Source organism: Engraulis encrasicolus, chromosome 20, assembly GCF_034702125.1.
Source record: "Engraulis encrasicolus isolate BLACKSEA-1 chromosome 20, IST_EnEncr_1.0, whole genome shotgun sequence".
Classification (NCBI taxonomy): domain Eukaryota; kingdom Metazoa; phylum Chordata; class Actinopteri; order Clupeiformes; family Engraulidae; genus Engraulis; species Engraulis encrasicolus.
The window spans coordinates 8,328,950-8,347,244 of NC_085876.1; the positions used below are offsets into that span (position 1 = coordinate 8,328,950).

The 18,295-nt window shown below is 41.2% G+C and overlaps 1 protein-coding gene across 1 annotated transcript; it reads right to left on the bottom strand.

Annotated features, from left to right (window-relative positions):
- Positions 1–15,300, bottom strand: si:ch211-199g17.9 (uncharacterized protein LOC108180085 homolog). The gene is made up of 10 exons (XM_063185332.1): positions 15,087–15,300; positions 14,730–14,771; positions 14,204–14,263; positions 11,300–11,374; positions 10,770–10,817; positions 9,751–9,805; positions 8,915–9,004; positions 6,684–6,747; positions 5,810–5,876; positions 1–988 (listed from the first exon to the last, which is right to left on the bottom strand). Exons 1-10 carry the CDS (start codon positions 15,100–15,102, stop codon positions 879–881), a joined length of 627 nt encoding a protein of 208 aa, XP_063041402.1. The 5' UTR covers positions 15,103–15,300; the 3' UTR covers positions 1–878.
- Positions 15,301–18,295: the final 2,995 nt, after the last annotated feature.

The following is an 18,295-nucleotide window of genomic DNA, read 5'->3' on the forward strand; positions in this document are numbered from 1 at the left end:
GACCAGGGACCAGTCTGCTTATGCTTCCGTTTTTTTGTTTTGTTTTTTTCCAGTCATGCTCAAGGGGAAAAGACAACTGTCATTTGCGACGAGGGACGACATAGTCAAACTTTTATGAAAGAGTTTTTTTTTAAAGGACAGTTAGACTGATGTGCAGTTGGCGCAGCTACAGCTGATCTTAGCGTGTACGCTGTTGTATCTTTGTTAATGGAAACAAAAAGTGTAACAGGGAACCTGGCGTTGCTGAGCGGTGAACAGCAAAGACATGTATGTACGTATATCCTATGTCTATGGTGCGCAGTACCATAATGGTGTAGGAATTTAGAGCAGTTGTTTTATATGGCACTCTTTTGCAAATGAAAAAAATAAATAAAAATTAAATGTGCATTTTCCCATTGTAACATTTTTGTGTGTCTATTTTCAAGATGTATGGATAATAACCTTTTGAATTACTTTATATTATGTATAATTATTATATGATGACGATGATGATGAATATAATCACAGCATGTCACAGAAATGGTTGTATAGTCCGGAGAACTTGAAGTTCTTCTCCCGTAGGATCTCTGTTACCTTTACTCAAAATAATACCTAATAAGTGCTAAGAGGAGGAAAGGACAGTGTTCAATTCATTTTTTTTAAATATAAATGTATTGTAGTTTTCATAGAATAAATAAATGTGAACAGCATTTACAACATATCACTTACTTAATACAAAATGACTTACTGGCAAGGCAAACAGTTCAGTTTAAAAACTCCTGACAGCATGTGACGGTGCAGCTCATTACATATACGATTTACACGTTTTTTTCAGAGATTGTGTGTCATTGGGTGCTTGAGAGAGGCTCACACATCAGGGATGCTGGTTAGGACCCTCTTCACACCTCTGTGGTGAGCAACTCCATATCGATTTCGATGGGCCTCGATATCTTCTCTATGTCACTCAGATCCTGCTGCTGCTCAGCAAGCTGCTCCATCCTCAGCTTCTCTACACGGACACAGGCAGAGACACAGAAAACAATAGTAGACGTTTCAGTACTTAGTTTGTAACTATCCCAAATATGTGAAGGCCCAAAGAGTAGGCTCTTTGTTGAAGGTGGTAGTCATAAAGGTCTGAGGCACACTGACTTTAGAGAAAAAGGTCAAAAACCTTTTTTTTAAGGGAGAGCACCTATGTGTTTCGACCGCAAACCATTAGTGCATCAGCATGTATTAGGCACATTTAAGGCTGTAAATGAGTGTTTCTCAACGGGGGCGTTGTGGAGCCCTAGGGGACGTTGAGAAGGACACCAGTGAGAGGGGGCAGTGCTTAGTTGATATGGTTGAGAACCACTGCTGTGAATTAACATCCGCCAACCGGCCAAATGCTAGTGAAAAAGTTTGGCTGATAGAAAAACAGACTTGCAGAGAGTGTATGTTTGGTTAGTAAGATTATTATCATTATTATGCAGCATGTCGTCCTCTGCAGTCCATGCATCGAATGTACAAACTATCACATGAACCCTGAACGACATCACAACAGTCGGCATGTTTCTTTTGAACTCAGGCAGACCAGCCATTGTCAGACTAGAAAACAATGCTGTTCTGGTTTAACAAGTAGCTGGTGTCTTTGTGCTATGACAACATGAGTTAAAAACAGGCAGCGGTCAGGCTATTGGAATGTTTGGAGGATAAGCATTCTAGAAGACTGTAAGGGTCCACAGAATGGGGAATCTTACAACCTCTCATTACATGGGACTTTAGTTGGGTCATTTATGGAAGTTCCGTGACCGTGGAGAGGAAAGGTTTGTTTCCCACTGGATTTGTCATCTATAAAGTTTAAATAAAAAAATGAGCCGGGGTGCCCCTCACAAAAATGTGGGGATATTTTTTAGAGCCCTGTATCCAAAATGGCTGCTGCCAGCCAAGCTAGAAATTAGCTTTTTAATGGTTTTGCCGACAATGCTGCATAATACATGGTTTCTGAGACTATCTGGGGCAAGAAATTCACAAATTATGTAGATTTATTGATTTGACCTATTTCTGATCTTCAAATTCAAGATGGCTGCCACTTTTGGCTCTTTAAATGTAAATTTTTCAAAATCGTCAGAGAGCCTTAATGTTAGGCTCAAATGAAAGGTCTGCTCATACTGAGTTCAGTTATGGACAGTAAAATTACAAGTAGGTAATCTGAAGGTCATCTGAAAGGGTAAAAAAAGTGAAGGTTTCCTGGTTGATGAGAATTAAACTGCTGATTAGTCGGGTCGGGTCATAATGTAGGTTCAGTGACCATTCTCTGGCAAGGGTGTTTTGATGATTGATTTGACCTCTATGGACCCTTAGAAAAGATTTAGCCCCTTATGTCCCTCCCAAAATCCCGGCATTTTTTGCTAGAGAGGCAATTCAAAATGACGTCCGGCGCCATCTCTAAGAAATAACTTTTAATCTTGAAATGAATCATGTATGAGGACACTTTTTCATACATGTCAACCATGAGGATTCCCAAATCTGACATTATTTTGATAATACAACTTTGTTTTGACATTTTGAAATTCAGATGGCTGCCATCTAGAACAGTCGTTTTCAATGTTTTTTGGTCATGACCCCCCCAGAAACTGGACTGGGGACCCCCAATTTGTGTAGCTCCATTCCTCATGCATAGATATTGAGAAAATAGCTGATCTACAAGCACAAAATACCTTAAATTATGAGGCGTAGTGGGCTTGTAGGTGGGCGATTTTCACAATGTTCGGCTTTTTAAATATTATTTGACAATTTGGCCAATGTTTTAGCATTGTTTGTTGATAGCTTTAGATGCAGTGATGGTATTTCACTTTGAGAGTCCTTACATTACACCCCCCCCGCCCCCCCCAAAAAAAAGGTCTCGACCGCACAGACAGGTTGAAGACAGTCAAACGTGTAAAGTTCTCCGAGCTGCTAGAAGACTGTTGTTGAGGAATGTGTTGACCTTATTCAAATCCCAATGGCATATAGAGGAAGACGCAGAAGAGCAAGCTCATCCAGAAGATCTCCCTCCAATTGTGATTGAAGAACCCTATGTTTCTCTAATTGACATGGGCATGATCTGGAATATGGCAACTCCATCAGTAGAAGATTGGCAGACACAGGACGCCACACCATACAATTGGTTGGACTATGTCCAAAAGGTGTCTCCAGCATTCTTGCCTGCCAGTGTGGGATAGCGCTGTAGGTACGCCAAGTAGTTGTCAAGAAGGCAGTGTTGGCGGTAAGCTGTTTTGCATCTGAAGGGAGACAGATAAAAGACTCTCTTTCATGGTCTTCCACTTGGAAGTACAGGCTTCAGCCCATGGTGCTACTCTTTTTTATGTGCATAGATCACCAGTCTCATGAACGCAAACCAGCTCTTCTCAGATGACACATGGCCTGGACGAGCTGATGAGGAAAGTGGGATCTGTTGTTGGCACAGAACTGGAGGCTCTCATAACCACAACTGAGAAAAGGACACTGAGCAGACTGGACTCTGTAGTGGACCAATAACCATCACACCCTTGCACTCAGTCTTTGCTAACCAGAGAAGTCTGTTTCAGCCACAGATTCCGTGCCATATCCCTGCAAAAGATGCTCCCTGTATGTGCAGGTCTCACTCATCATCTTCTGTTGAGCATGTTGTATCGCAGGGATCATTGACATTGGTTACACGGTGAGAATGAGAATGGCGGGCAAGGATGATGGATGACACCTTTTTGACACAGCCCAACCACTTGTATGATGTGCCGTGCCGTGTCCCAATGGAGTTGCCATCCTCCAGATCATGCCCTTGTCAATTAGAGCAACATGGGGTTCTTTAATCACAATAGGTTGGACGGAGATCTTCTGGATGAGCTTGCTCCCTTGCATCTTCCTGTATATGACAGTGGGCTTGAATAAGGTGAGTAAGGCCACACATTCCTCAACAAAATGGTGTTCTTGCAGCTCAGGGAGCTCAAGTTGACTATCTTGAACCAGGCTTATCACTACTTTTGAGAGCACTTCTGTCCATTTCAGCAGCTCTTGTTTTGAGTCCCTCAACGAGCTTCTTTATGCAAGAATGCTTGAAAAATGTCAAAATTTTCTATGTGCTAGATCAGTGGTTCTCAACCTGTGGGTTGAGATCCCCTTTTTTGTGGGGAAGGTGTCAATGTAGAGTAGAGTAACTTTATGTCAATGTAAGGACTCTCAATTTTTAAAGACCATCCAGAATAATCATCACACAATGCTAAAACATTGCCAAATTGTCAAATAATAGGCTATCAAAGAAGTCAAACATTGTGAAAATTGCCCATCTACAAGCCCACTACTCCTCATAATGTGAGGCATTGTGGGCTGGCAGATCAGATACTTTCTCAATATCTATATATGAGAAATGGAGTAACTTGAATTGGGGGGTCACTGCCTAAAAAGGTTGAAAACTACTGTTTCTAGATGGCAGCCATCTTGAATTTCACGGCCAAAACAAATTTTGTATTATCAAAAATGATGTCAGATTTTGAATCCTCATGGTTGAGTTGTATGAAAAAGTGTCTTCATGCATGATTCTATGTCATTCAGATCAAAGTTATTTCTTAGAAATGGCGCTGGATGCCATTTGTCTCTAGCAAAAAATGCCGGATTTTTGGGAGGGACATGGGGCTAAACCTTTTCTAAAGGGTCCATAGAGGTCAAATCAATCATCAAAACATCCTTGCCAGAGGATGGTCACGGAACGTCACATTATGACCCGACTGTTTAATTCTCATCAACCACAAACCTTGATCTTTTTTTACCTTTCAGATGACTTCTGCATAGCCTACTTGTAATTTACTGTCCACAACTGAACTCAGTATGAGCAGACCTTTCATTTGAGCCTAATATTAAGGCTCTCTGACGATTTTGAAAAAAATGACATTTAAAGAGCCAAAAGTGGCAGCCATCTTGAATTTGAAGGTCAAAAATAGGTCAAATCAATAAATCTACACCATTTGTGAATTTCTTGCCCCAAATAGTCTCAGAAACGATGTATTATGCAGAATTGTGGGCAAAACCATTAAAAAGCTATTTTACAGCTTGGCTGGCAGCAGCCATTTGGGATATAGGGCTCTAAAAAAAATTCCCCACATTTTTGTGAGGGGCACCCCGGCTCAATTTTTTATTTAACCTTTATAGATGACAAATCCAGTGAGAAACGAACCTTTCCTCTCCACGGTCACGGAACTGCTATAAATGACCCAACTACTTAGTAGATACTTTAATCTGATGCAACATACTCGAGGACAGCAATCAAGCAACAGCAAGCACAGTAGATTACAGAGTAAGTCCAGTTGCATAGTGCATTTTGGTGTAGGTTTGATGGTGAGTTATAGCTGTTCTTCAATAACACACAAGGCCAAGTGCACTGAGAGTGTGCAAAGTACTTATGTTTTATTGTGAGTTGGCAATAGAATGGTTATCAGAATATAAATTATAAATGTTATGTTATAAATGATAATATTCTTATGAAATATGTAATATTATAGTATTACATGTCAGTCAAATACAATGACAAAAACATTGATTTATCTCCATAATGTTGAGATAAATATACCATATTTATCTGTTTTATTCCTCTGGTTCTACATGGAACCAGCGTTTACCCCTGGTGATATCTATCTATCTATCGATCTACCTATCTATCTATATATCTATCTATCCGTCTATCACATCAGAATTACAATAAAACATTTTAATATTTAATAACACAAACACACACACACACACACACACACACAGACACACACACACAAACACACACACACACACACACACACACACACACACACACACAAATGCTGACCGGCTTTCAGGAGCTGAGCTGTGGTATTCTCTGCAGTAAGGATCTCAGCTGGGAGCCTCTCAGGAAGCTGTCGGAGGACACAAAAAAAATCAGGAACTGTGATCACCCTCCCTCACACTTATTCATTCATTCATTCATTCATTCATTCATTCATTCATTCATGCATTCATTTATTTATTCATACAGACAACACACATACATACAAACATACATATTCATAGTGTACACACATACATGGATCAGTGACGTTTCAGCAGTAGCACACGTCAGGGCGGCACAACGACAGCCAGTGCCACTATAGTATGTTTTTTTTTTGTCTGTTTGTTTTATGTGGACTATCTAAGAAGCATATTAATTGCAGCGTATCAACCACCAATTACTAATTAATTCATGGGCATTACATGCCGTTGCGCCACCTGACGTCTGAGCCCAAAAAAATGTTTTTGACCTACATACGCATACACCAAGTACATAATATACATGAAAACATACCGATGCGTATTCGTATTCGTATACATAAACACATACATACATACATACATACATGTGCACTGCATACATACTGTATATATATATACGAAGAGTTCAGATGTAAAACCCCCTAAGTGCCTTTTCAGAAAATAATCTTAATTAATTTTAATTTAATACAAAGCTATTAAAATTGCATATGTTTTATTTAATATATGTAATATAACTATATATATGTATTATCAAGTACATGAATGTAAACCAGACCAACAACGGGGTTCTGCAAAAATATAGAAGTGCAGGTCTTCAGAAATGGAGTTAGGGTTTTTTGCATCTGAACTCTTCATACATACATACATACATACATACAGTACATACAACATAATATGAAGTTTAGACCACATACAAACATAGCAAAGAGGTTCTTGTGTTGGCCCATTAGCTGCTGCAGTTGATTCTCAAACTTCATCCTGATGGAAAAGAATGCACACACAGAGAGGCACACCTGTTTTTCATTATGGTGACTGCACACACAGTACATCATTGTTCTTCCTCGCCTTAACCCATTTTGTCCTCAGCCCTTTTTGGGAAAGGGTGCCCTCTGCCTATTAAATCCTAAATATCTCAGCCTCCGAAGCACATACAAACATGAAATGAGTTACATTTAAAAGCTAGGACCCTCATTTTATCTTATCATGTGTTCATTCAGCTCTAACTTACCCACATTTTTAATAAAACAGCTCAAATCTCTAGAACCTGAATGCAGCGTATTGGTATATGTGTCTCCAGGACACAATGGGTTAAGTGACTTTTTCCAGAGAAAATAGCTCAAGAACCACATTGTGGTTGTTGAGACATGGGTGTGTGATGTCATCCTGATTTAGCCAATAATATCAGTCCATTTGAACAGGAGTAGGGTGAATGTGTCGTAGGGTGGGGTATCGCAGCCATGTTCCTGTACCGATTCGATGTCAATTCTTAGGGCTCTGAATCGATTAATCACGATTCAATTCGATTCGATTACATTAATTCCGAATCGATTCAATCTGTTCCCTTCTTGGTGTCAGGATTTCCCCCAAAAGATGCTGTTGCCTATTTTTATATAAAATGTCAAAGGGCTGTAGCTTGACAGTGCTAACAGATTGCTAATTTTTAATACATAGGCCTAGGCCTAATTGACTAATACCAGAGATTTTGATAGGAAGGGGAGATAGGACAGCCATGTAATCGTACATAGAAATTAACGGTGAAGATTCATAACGCAAATATGGCGTCTACCCGCACATCTCCCGCCTTTCTGGTAAAAAGACCCAATGTGCCTGCTGAGCTGCGGTGCCAGTGATCCAATCATCTGGCTGCATCGGCGCATGCGAAATGTTGCGCATGCTCAGTTGTGAAAAGCCGTTGCTCCCGTGCCATTATGGAACTACTGTGCCTGCGCTCTGTCAAAAAAAACGTGAGAAAAGTGGCTTAAAAAGCTTTGTTTTGACCACAACCAAGCAGTCTAGATTGATCAATTTTTCACGATGGTTTCAACCATATGGTTTTCACAACCGCTGGGTTCTTCCCCGTCCGATACTCAGTTTCCCTATTCATTTTTCACTCTTAGATCTGGTCTACTTAATCGCGAAATAGCACTCCGAAGGCGTCACCAAGATGGCCGCCATATGTCCCGTCTCAATCTAAACTGTCTCTGCTAATACCTACTGGGTATTTTCCATAGACCTAAATTAAACAAAAAGAAAAAAAAAAAAAGGTTTTGTGCCCTGTGAATCGATTATATGAATTTTAGATTAAATTGATCGATTATCGATTTAATCGATTATTTTACCCAGCCCTAGTGTGTCGTTTCACTTGCCTTGTCTGGTTGTCTGGCCCTTGCCCGACCTGCAGTTCTGCCCAGCTTCGTGAGCTCCACTACTAGGTCTGGGAGCATGTAGCAGGATTCCATTTCTCCAGTCAAAAAATAATCACATGTACTGCTTCAATATCAGCAAATTTTCTGTTGATCTCTAAAGCGTCAATATAGACTATAATATGTCCTGTGACTCCTCAATGCGAGCTGCCAATAATATTCAAGTAATAAATGCTCCGTCTTTTTTTGAGTGGAGGAATGGAATCCTGCTATATGCTCCCAGACCTCTGTGTGTGTTGAGCGCCACCAGGGGGCTCAAGAGCTACACACACACACACACACAGGTCTGGTAGGAACCAGGCTACTTGCCTGGTACCACTCATATCTGATGGTTCATCCGTAATTACTAAGTATACCACCTACCAAGCCATCCTAAGTGTGACACAGCCACCTCCTACCCAACATTAAGTGTGGTGTGTGTGTGTGTGTGTGCGTGTAATACCAGCAGGGGGAGCCAAGCACAAACCAACTCATGAACACCCTTGGATAAACACACACACACACAAACACACACACACACACACACACACACACACACACACACACACAAACACACACACACACACACACAAAGTCGCATTTATTTCTACTTTATTTTATTTTTTCCTACTTTATTTATTCCTACTTTAGTTCTACTTGTCTATATGCTCCTGGACCAAGAAGTGTCAGTAAAATAGCCATAGATGATCATGTCCCAATGAGAGGCACAGCTGCTACTGTACCTGGTCTTGCGGTGTTTAAAAGTGGCCTCCTGTATCTGACACCTGTACTGCTCCACCCGCTCTTCTTTCTGCTTGCTCTGCTGCTGTTGCCTGCCATGAACATAATACACGTAGCGTTCCCATGAGCACATATGTACTTTATTGTACATAGACGTATTTCTCTCTCACACACACACACACACACACACACACACACACACACACACACGCACACACACACGCACACGCACACGCACGTGTGCAATGCAATGACACAAGCATGCATTCAAATAACTCACCAACATGTCACAGAGACACACACGTGGACACATACAATTCATATAGGCCACCTAAACACATACTGTACCTTCCATAAACACACAAACGAACAGGGCATCGGCTTGAGATCCATCTCTCCACTCCATATTACGTAACATACACATACACCCACACAGTAAAACTGAAGATATAGTCATGATTCCAACCATTTAGGAAGAGAGACGTGTTACCTAAGACATCCTGCGCTAGTTCGCCACTCGGGGCTCGAGATCGCGAGCTACAAGTCAATTCACAGTACGATACCACTGAGCTTAAGGTCCAGATCGATAGTTCAGCACTACCGTTACAGTATGGTGGTTTGGGATTGAGGTTTGCTAATGCTCTACCACCAAGGGGCGCCACTGAAGGCTGTCCCCTTGCACGAGTGAGGCATAAACGCAGTTTTGTTGTGTGCAGTGTTCACTTGTGTGCTGTGGAGTGCTGTGTCACAATGACAATGGAGGTCGGAATTTCCCAATCGGGCTTTCACTTTCACAAACTATGCTTGTTGGCATCCATTACACATGTGCAATACATACCTCTGTGAATCCTGGTCCATCTCCTCACACTTGAACTGCAGCACCCTCAGCGACTCTGGGGTCACACAGAAAAACATTGCCTCACTGACTTGACTCGGATTAAGTCCGTCTTAAAGTTTTTGGCTTCAAAATAGCAGAGAAGAGGAAAATTTAGAGAGAATTTAATGCAGAACGGAGTCATTTTGTGTTTCCGTGGAATTACAGTACTCATAAACACATGCAAACCTTACTTGATTTCCTTTGGAGTATCTCTGCCGTGCTTGTACTGTACTAAACACAGATCTACTGTTTTTTTATACTGATGTTTAAGCTGCTCTGCTCATATGTATGGATAAATATGGTAGAAGTCTCATAATGCACACTGTTCCGCCAGTGGAACACTGTAATAGTCACTACTATAGTACCATAGTACTACACGATTACGACATTACACAGTGCCTTTAGTAATACCATAGATTACAATGTGGTCATCAGCTAATTTATGACAGGGGATTTTAACAAATTACTATAACTTCTAGGGGTGGAACGGTTCACAAAATTCACGGTTCGGTTCATATCACGGTATCAAGGTCACGGTTCTCGGTTCTCTACGGTTCTTTTTTAGTTCATGATAAATGGTGCACTGGGAATATTAAACCCTATTTATATAACTGTAATTATAAAATGATGATGCGCAAGTTGAATCAGCTGTCGTCAGCCTTTCAAATGCCCTCTTTCAAGTGGCTAATAGAATCAGGCTTATCACTAAATATCCTACATATGGTTTTTATAGGCTTATATGCTAATGTATTAATCAGAGAGACTGGGTAAGATACTCCTAGAATCTCTACTTTACATATTTTTCTGGGCAGTACATGAATTGCGGTTTGCCACGGACTGCATTTCACGGTTCGGTATGGTGTGTGAATTGTACGGTTTCGGTTTTCGGTGCGGTTTGTACCATCCCTATTAACTTCATTATTGTCTGATCTAAAAAGGTAAAGAAATCAGGCAATTTAATGTAAGAAAACTGTTTTTACCTTCCTTCTCTTTGAGGGTTACTTCCAGCTGAAAGGACTCTGCGCACACTGCAAACATACATTCGGCAATTAAGGTTACTTGATAACACTATTTAGTCTATTTTACAGTTTATTTTTTACTATATGTACATTTTTACACATATTGACATGTAATAACATTACAGTATGTACTTAAACTGTACTTTTCTACCCCTACCCCTAAGACAGTGTTTTTCAACCACTGTGCCGGGAAACACTAGAGTGCCGTGAGCGATCATCTGGTGTGCCGTGGAAAATGATAGAATGACTGTTTATATAGCCAATAGATTTTTATTTTCAATAACATTTACAATTGGTGGTGTGCCTTGGCATTTTGCCCTCAAAAAAGGTGTGCCTTGGCTCAAAAAAGGTTGAAAACCACTACTCTAATCTACAGTTCACTGCAGTAAAGTATGAACACTAAATGAATGAAGGCGTCATCAGCATCATATTATATAGTGCAACATTGTCACTGGAAGGTATTAACAAACTTGACTTCATGGTGTACTCACAGTTCTCTTCTTCATGGTGCAGATTGTCCTTCAGAGTTTGCGCCTCAAGTAACTCCTCTTCCAGGGCTCTTTTGGCTGAGGACAAAAAAAAAAATGGCATGCAGATTTTTTTGATATTGTATGTGATATCTGTGGTGATTACAAACCTTTGAAATATAATGGAGCTTAAAATGTTGGGACAAATTTGAACTCTTTAATACATTCAATGTATAAGGTTGTTGATACCAACATGGTAATGACCAAGTCTTATCAGAGCTGTTGCTTAAAGCTCTCAGTAATGTCGTAGCAATGTTGTTAGGGTATAGTTCATTTTTTCTCAAACAGTGAGTCAGATTGCTGGGAGTCTCATGCATTAAATGGCTACCTACATACACGCACCAGGAAACTACTAATTTACCAGCATGAACATGTTACTGAAGGCAGGACCGCGTTATCCTATGGTGCAACCGGTGCTGCAGCACCGGGCCCCGCCACTAGAGGGGGCCCCGGACGTCGTGAGATTGGAAAATATGAAACGATATTTGAGACAATCAATTGTACTTTTGACGCATTTCGCCATCCGTAGGCAAGCAGAGGCGCATATGCATATCTTGTCACCAGGCTGGACAGGCAGCTTGGGCCCCCCAAGACTGTAGCTGGGGAACAGTAGTGGCGATTTGTTACACGTGTTCTTTCTTTTTAATTCTCGCTTGGCCCCCCTACTGAGCCTAGAATCGCCTCTGCATGCACGCAGGAATCGGAGGTCGGAACTTATCATTTCAGTCAGATGCTTCTGGTTGTGTGCCACCAGTGAAAACGGTGGTCAATAATTTTATAGTTTGATGATGGACTACTGTCTAAAAAAGATGTGAGAAACTCGGCGTCAGCACTTGCTTCAGATTGTACGGATAAACTTCAGCCCGGCATGGATTAACGCATTGAAGAGAAGGTTGGCAACGTTATCCATTTTTGGTCAGTGTTATAATCGCTTTTTGTAATTGTTGCATAGCGATCATGGACTTGTGCAATCATGTAGGCTTAAGCTAAGCAAACAGAGCACAGCACACCAACCTAACTTTATCTTATTCTATTGTTAAAACATGGGGAAATAAATCACGCACCCAACTGCATTCGCGAAACAAAAGTCTTGCATGGCGCGGCGAGGACCACTTCTGAGGTGTTTTTTAAAAAGTGTTCACAATAATGCTACGTAGCAAGTGCACCAACCAGCACTCAAAGTTCTGACAGTCTGACAACAACAGGGCAAGCCAATCTAGCAAACACTAAAATGATATAGGCTAGTCGCATTTCCCTAAAGCACTGTAATAGGTCTAATGTCGATGCTCTGTCAGCGTATATCTTTGCGTTCGGCTTTGTGTTCAGTTAAAACATGCCTGGGTACCACTCGCGGATTGTTCAGTTAGCAAGTGGCTCTTATCTGGGAGGGAAAAAAACTTGCGTGATACATCCACATCCACATCTAAACATTTGGCCTACGAGTTTGCACCGTAATCTACTGTAATGATTGCACACTATTGCACTGTAATGCACCATCTAGATGAAAACCGCTGACTTCTTAATTGGTAGCCTATATGGTACATTTTGACGGGATTTTCGTGACAGCTTCACTTTGCTGTGGTTCGCTGCTAAGGGGATTCCCCTTCCTCGCGTCAAGCGACAGCTGAGTAGGCTACTTTCCTTTGACAGACAGCCAGTCTTTCCAAGGCCATTGGAAGTTACATTAATTAACACGTGTTTCCCACGACGGTTTCGATTCGACAAATTGGTCGGCAGCAACGTAGCAAGAATAAGAGACTTTTGGTTGTGCTTCAGTTTGGTAGTTCTAGCTGAGCCGACGTTTACTCTGCTGAACGGTAGTGCACAGAATCTCCTCCCTGTCAGTTGGCTAGGCTTCCAATGACTTGCGTTGCGACTAGTGGTGAACTCAGCAGGGGGTTCCGCGCACCTTTTTTTGTGTTGGAGTAGAACGTGTAGCCTGGGTTGTTTCCTGCGAATAGGCTATGGCTCATTATAATGTGGTGTAGGGGCCCCGGATTGCGTCTGCACCGGGCCCCGGCGAGGGTTAACGCGGCCCTGACTGAAGGCTGTCTGGAGGTCTGTTAGTAAAACATTGCTATGCCATCCTTCTGTAACCCATAACCAAAGGAGAAAGCAGTGGTGGTGATCAAAATTAGTCACAGACAAGTTTACAGAAACAGAATTTAATGGAATGCAGCATACATTATAAATTGTTTTGTACAAGTCAGGAGCCAAATCAACCCCTAAGTGGTATTTTTGTTTGTCATATTTTGTATGAAACTTTCAATAACTAGTGAAAACCTACAATGGAGTTACACTCTTGTGTGAAGTCATAGGGATCTCAAATGGTGCACTTGTGCACTTCGGGCACTATGTTTCAGTGCGTAACTAATACGGCATGCACACTGAAACATGAACACTAAAGTGCACAAGTGCACCATTTGAGATTCAGCCATAATATTGTATGTTATTCTCCCATCGCACCACATGATGGCAGCAAAAACTGAATCAACGCCTTCAGGTTCTGCACTGAACCAAGGCTGAAACAGGCCAGCGAATCAACTACTACACTTATTCTCAATGTGCAAAAAGTGTCACTTGCCCCACACAATCGACTGGCATGATATAGTTTAAATGAGAAGAAATTTGTCAAACAATGTTAACAAGAGTTTATCCCTCTCTCTCACTGTGTGTGTGTGTGTGTGTGTGTGTGTGTGTGTGTGTGTGTGTGTGTGTGTGTGTGTGTGTGTGTGTGAGAGAGAGAGAGAGAGAGAGAGAGAGAGAGAGAGAGCGAGAGAGAGAGAGAGAGAGAGGGGGAGAGAGAGAGACTAGGGCCTGCCCCATGAAAGAAGTAGAGCCACACAACTACAGCTTTACAACAGTTACCTTGCTGAAGTTTCCTCAGTTTCTGTGCGAGATCCTCCACTTTGGGCTCCTTCCCCTCGTCTGATGAGAGACAAAAAAGGCTGTTGTTAGTCCTCCTAAGACACATTCCCTACATTTACATCTACAGTACATTCCCTATATTTATACAGTTCATTTAATTCAACACTTTCAGAGTAGGATCAGCTACAAGAGTAGTAAATCTGATTGAGTAAGAACACTACAAATATACTACAAATACAATGTTACATCATTCAAAGTTGAGCAATTATTACTTCTGCTGCCAATGCATGTAGATTATGATAGGGTTTTAGCTGACTGTAGAAACGCAGATTTCAGCACCACGCACGTGGACAGCGGACACAGCGTTGAAGGCCCATAACGTGGTGTTGCGGAATGGTGGTATGAAAAAGTGTGGAGGTATGGCGGTATGTCGAAATGGCGGTTCCCCCCCTATTCAACTACCAGTGCAGTGCACCGCCCGCTCTTATCAATATCAACCCAGCTCCCAAATAACTTACCAACTTACCTTGCTTCAGAGACAACTTCATGATGTCGTCCAAGGAGAAACCTTCGAACACAAATTAAAAGTAAGTTGAAGGGCGCAGAGGTGTTTTGCTAGAGGTGCTAGCAGTAGCTATAGCTGGTTGCTAAATCTAGCTCGCCCTCACCAACAACAAACGTTAGCATCTTATTTCAGCTCACTAGCTTGTCTTCATCGTCGCTGATTTTGTTTGGTGTGGAAATGTTTGCCAACAATTAACTTTTTAAATTGGTTTTGTACAACGTTAACACGTCAGATTTCTGTCTGGTAAAGAGCTAACTTACTCGCTAGCTGATTAGCTTGCTAGAGTCTACAGAGCGGAATTGTATCCGAAATGCTTACCTTCTGACAAGCTCATGGCGGTAAAAAATATAAATTGACTGCAGAGGAAAATACTATCTTAGGTTGTAACAAAGTTATCTCACAAGCAGAAACGGAGGTTCCTGTCAACACAATATCCACAGCCTGTAAACAATGACAGATTACTAACAGAAAATGCAGTCACTTAGGTAGCCAGCCAGCAGCAGCAAGCAACACTTTCCATCCCTGCTCGAGCCTATCGCTCATGCATCCTCGTGATTAGAACACTGACAAGTTAATAGCCTATGCATGAAATTAATAATATGATTCACATTTAAACGTTTGCAAATTAGAAAAACCTTGACAGATGAGCTAGGCTTCAATTCAAGATATTTTCAAAGTATATTCAAATTCAAAAACGAAGATCCAATTCCTCTGCCATTTGTGTGCACATTGGTGGGCATTTGTGAAGGCCTATCCTTGTAGCTTGACTAAATCATAATTAAACATAACATTAACAATTTATAAGAAAATCATATCAGGCAGGGTTTCTCCCAGGACTTTATTTCGAAGGTGGCCACCTTGACAAAGACACCTACCTACACCTTGACTAGGTGCCCTTACCTGAAAAGATTAAGATTTTGTGTTGTGGATACAATTTCTGTGTAAGTAAGTTGCTGAATGTACGTTGACTAAATAAAATTTATACTTTTTGGGTTTTCATAGCCCTATCAATTTTTTTACGGAAATGCACAGAATATGTTTACCAATACCAATGATCATAGTCAAGTGTCTCGGATACCAGCCAGCCCCCTACCACCTTGACTAATGACAATTCTGCGGGAAACACTGTGAGGCCATCTAAATCTGACAGATTGCTCAATACAATTTGGGCCAGTTTGTTTGAACATTGTACTGCACCTCCTGGCTGACTCAGCACAGCAACCAGCACCCAGAAAGTGCTTGCTCTGCTCCATCCTCCAACACCCTCCAGCATTTCATTGTGTGCATTATGTGAATTTGTTGTGTGCGTCATATCCATCATCCTGTTAATATATATACCTTTCTGTACATACCCCACTGTTTTATAGTATCCCTTTAATGTCTCAACTGAAGTAAGTGCTTTCAACCCTGTCATGAATTGCACGTGTGAATAGTGACAATAAAGGGCATTCTATTCATTCTAGCTGCTATGCTGTTTGCTTGTCGCACTGGCCTCAAGTTCAAGTTCAAATTCAAATTTTCCTTCACCTCATTTGACTTTATTGAACTTTTAAAGTGCCACTCACACACTAATTACAAATATTGCAGAACAGTTGCCACGCAGCAACTAACCTGCAGCAAGACGCCAACGACTGCTGGCTAAATTCAAACACCTCCATGGCCTGGCAAAGGTAATATTGGCAATTGATCGATGTGAAAGCATGAAAGTGAAAGCCCATTGGTAAACTCCAACTCCTATTGTTATTGCTACACAGCAACTCCACAGCACACACGTGTTCACTGCACACTGCACACAACGAAATTGCATTTATGCCTCACCCATGCAAGGGGCAGCCCTCAATGGCGCCCCTGGGGAGCAATGCGGTGGGACGGTACCATGCTCAGGGTACCTCAGTCATGGAGGAGGATGGGGGAGAGCACTGGTTGATTACTCCCCCCACCAACCTGGCGGGTCGGGAATGGAACCGTCAACCTTTGGGCTGCAAGTCTAAGCTCTAACCGCTTTCCCATGACTGCCCTTGTACAACTTTGTCAGAACACTTGAATGATGGTGAAGCATGGGCGTATCTATCGCTGGTTCAGCAGGTGCAGTCGTGCCAGGTCCTTACTAAGGTTAAATTGGTAATAAATCCCTAATTGTGCATGAATAAGACATTTGCGAATACATGCCAAACAAATGTTTGATTTTGCTTTGTACATGCCTTACAAGTTACTTATACAGGAACATTTATTAGTGCTAATAGATGTATCCCTAAAATAAAGAGTTACCATTTTTTGTAATACTGTATCATGCTAGTGTTGTACTTACACCATGAATTTACTTTTACTTGTACTTTTACTTTTGACACTTCTGCTTGTAAGTTATCAAAACTGCATTACATTTCCTCTGTGAAAATCAATCTTGTCCATGTATTAGATGCGAATTATCCTAAAGTTGTGTTAACCTCTGAGGGTCCATGGTGGATACTCGCACCAGGGCCCATGACTGACTTGTTAAGCCAGTGTGGTGAACATACTCTATCCTATGAACACTAATGCTCTCTCTCCACTTCCCCTTACGTCTTCTTAGTGTATGTTATTATCATTAAGGTGAGGAGTTTTCACCAAATGACACATTACTTACTCATCCAGCGCACAAAATTAATCAACGACATATTATTATTTTATTATTAGCTGTTTTTTTTTTGTGGTTGTCGTCTGGGGAAATGTATCACACAGACAAAGTTAGGCTACTCAAGTTGCAACTCTGACTGTTACAAGAAGCCACAAGGTTTTTCCATCTACCATGTGAGTGCACTTATATGAATATTTGTTTGATGTGGTTCTGTTTGCCATTACACAACAGGATGTTGTTTTCAACAGTGAGCAAGTGTGCAATGCTACAAAGAGTAGTGACTGTTAGCAAAAGTTTTATGGAATAGCAACAAATTAAGTTATTATGTACTGAAACCAGAAGTTCTACTCATGCACCAATGCGATGTAAAGCCTTTTGACACTGTTAACCCTTGAAGATTGAGTTGCGTGCAACAAACATGCACTCCTGAGCAAAGATAAGTGCATGGGTAGTGTGGTGTGGATGTGAGCAGGGGGAAAGAGAGATCAGAAGATTAGACACACAGAGAGATAGCTTAGAAACATCCTGTAGTAGAGAGGTCTATATTTAAACAGACGATAAATGAAAATGAATGCAAGGAAAAATCTGCAAATAAATAGCATATGAATAGGAAACCATTATTGCGTAAACAAAACCATTAAAATAAAAATATTACAGAAACGTGCATAATCAAGTAGCCTTGTTGACACAGGTGACATTTTTCTCTTTTCGTTTTCTCTCACACATCTGCCCTATCTGGACATCTGCAAACATTTTATGCAATCCATGGAAAGAACAGCAAAACAACTAACTGTGTAATTTCTAAAAACAGATTTCTGTACAAAACATATTGATATTTCATGTGAATCTGAGATCTGATCTGCAGAACATTAAGATTATATTGGGGGCCAGATAAGACGGCCTCACGGGCCGT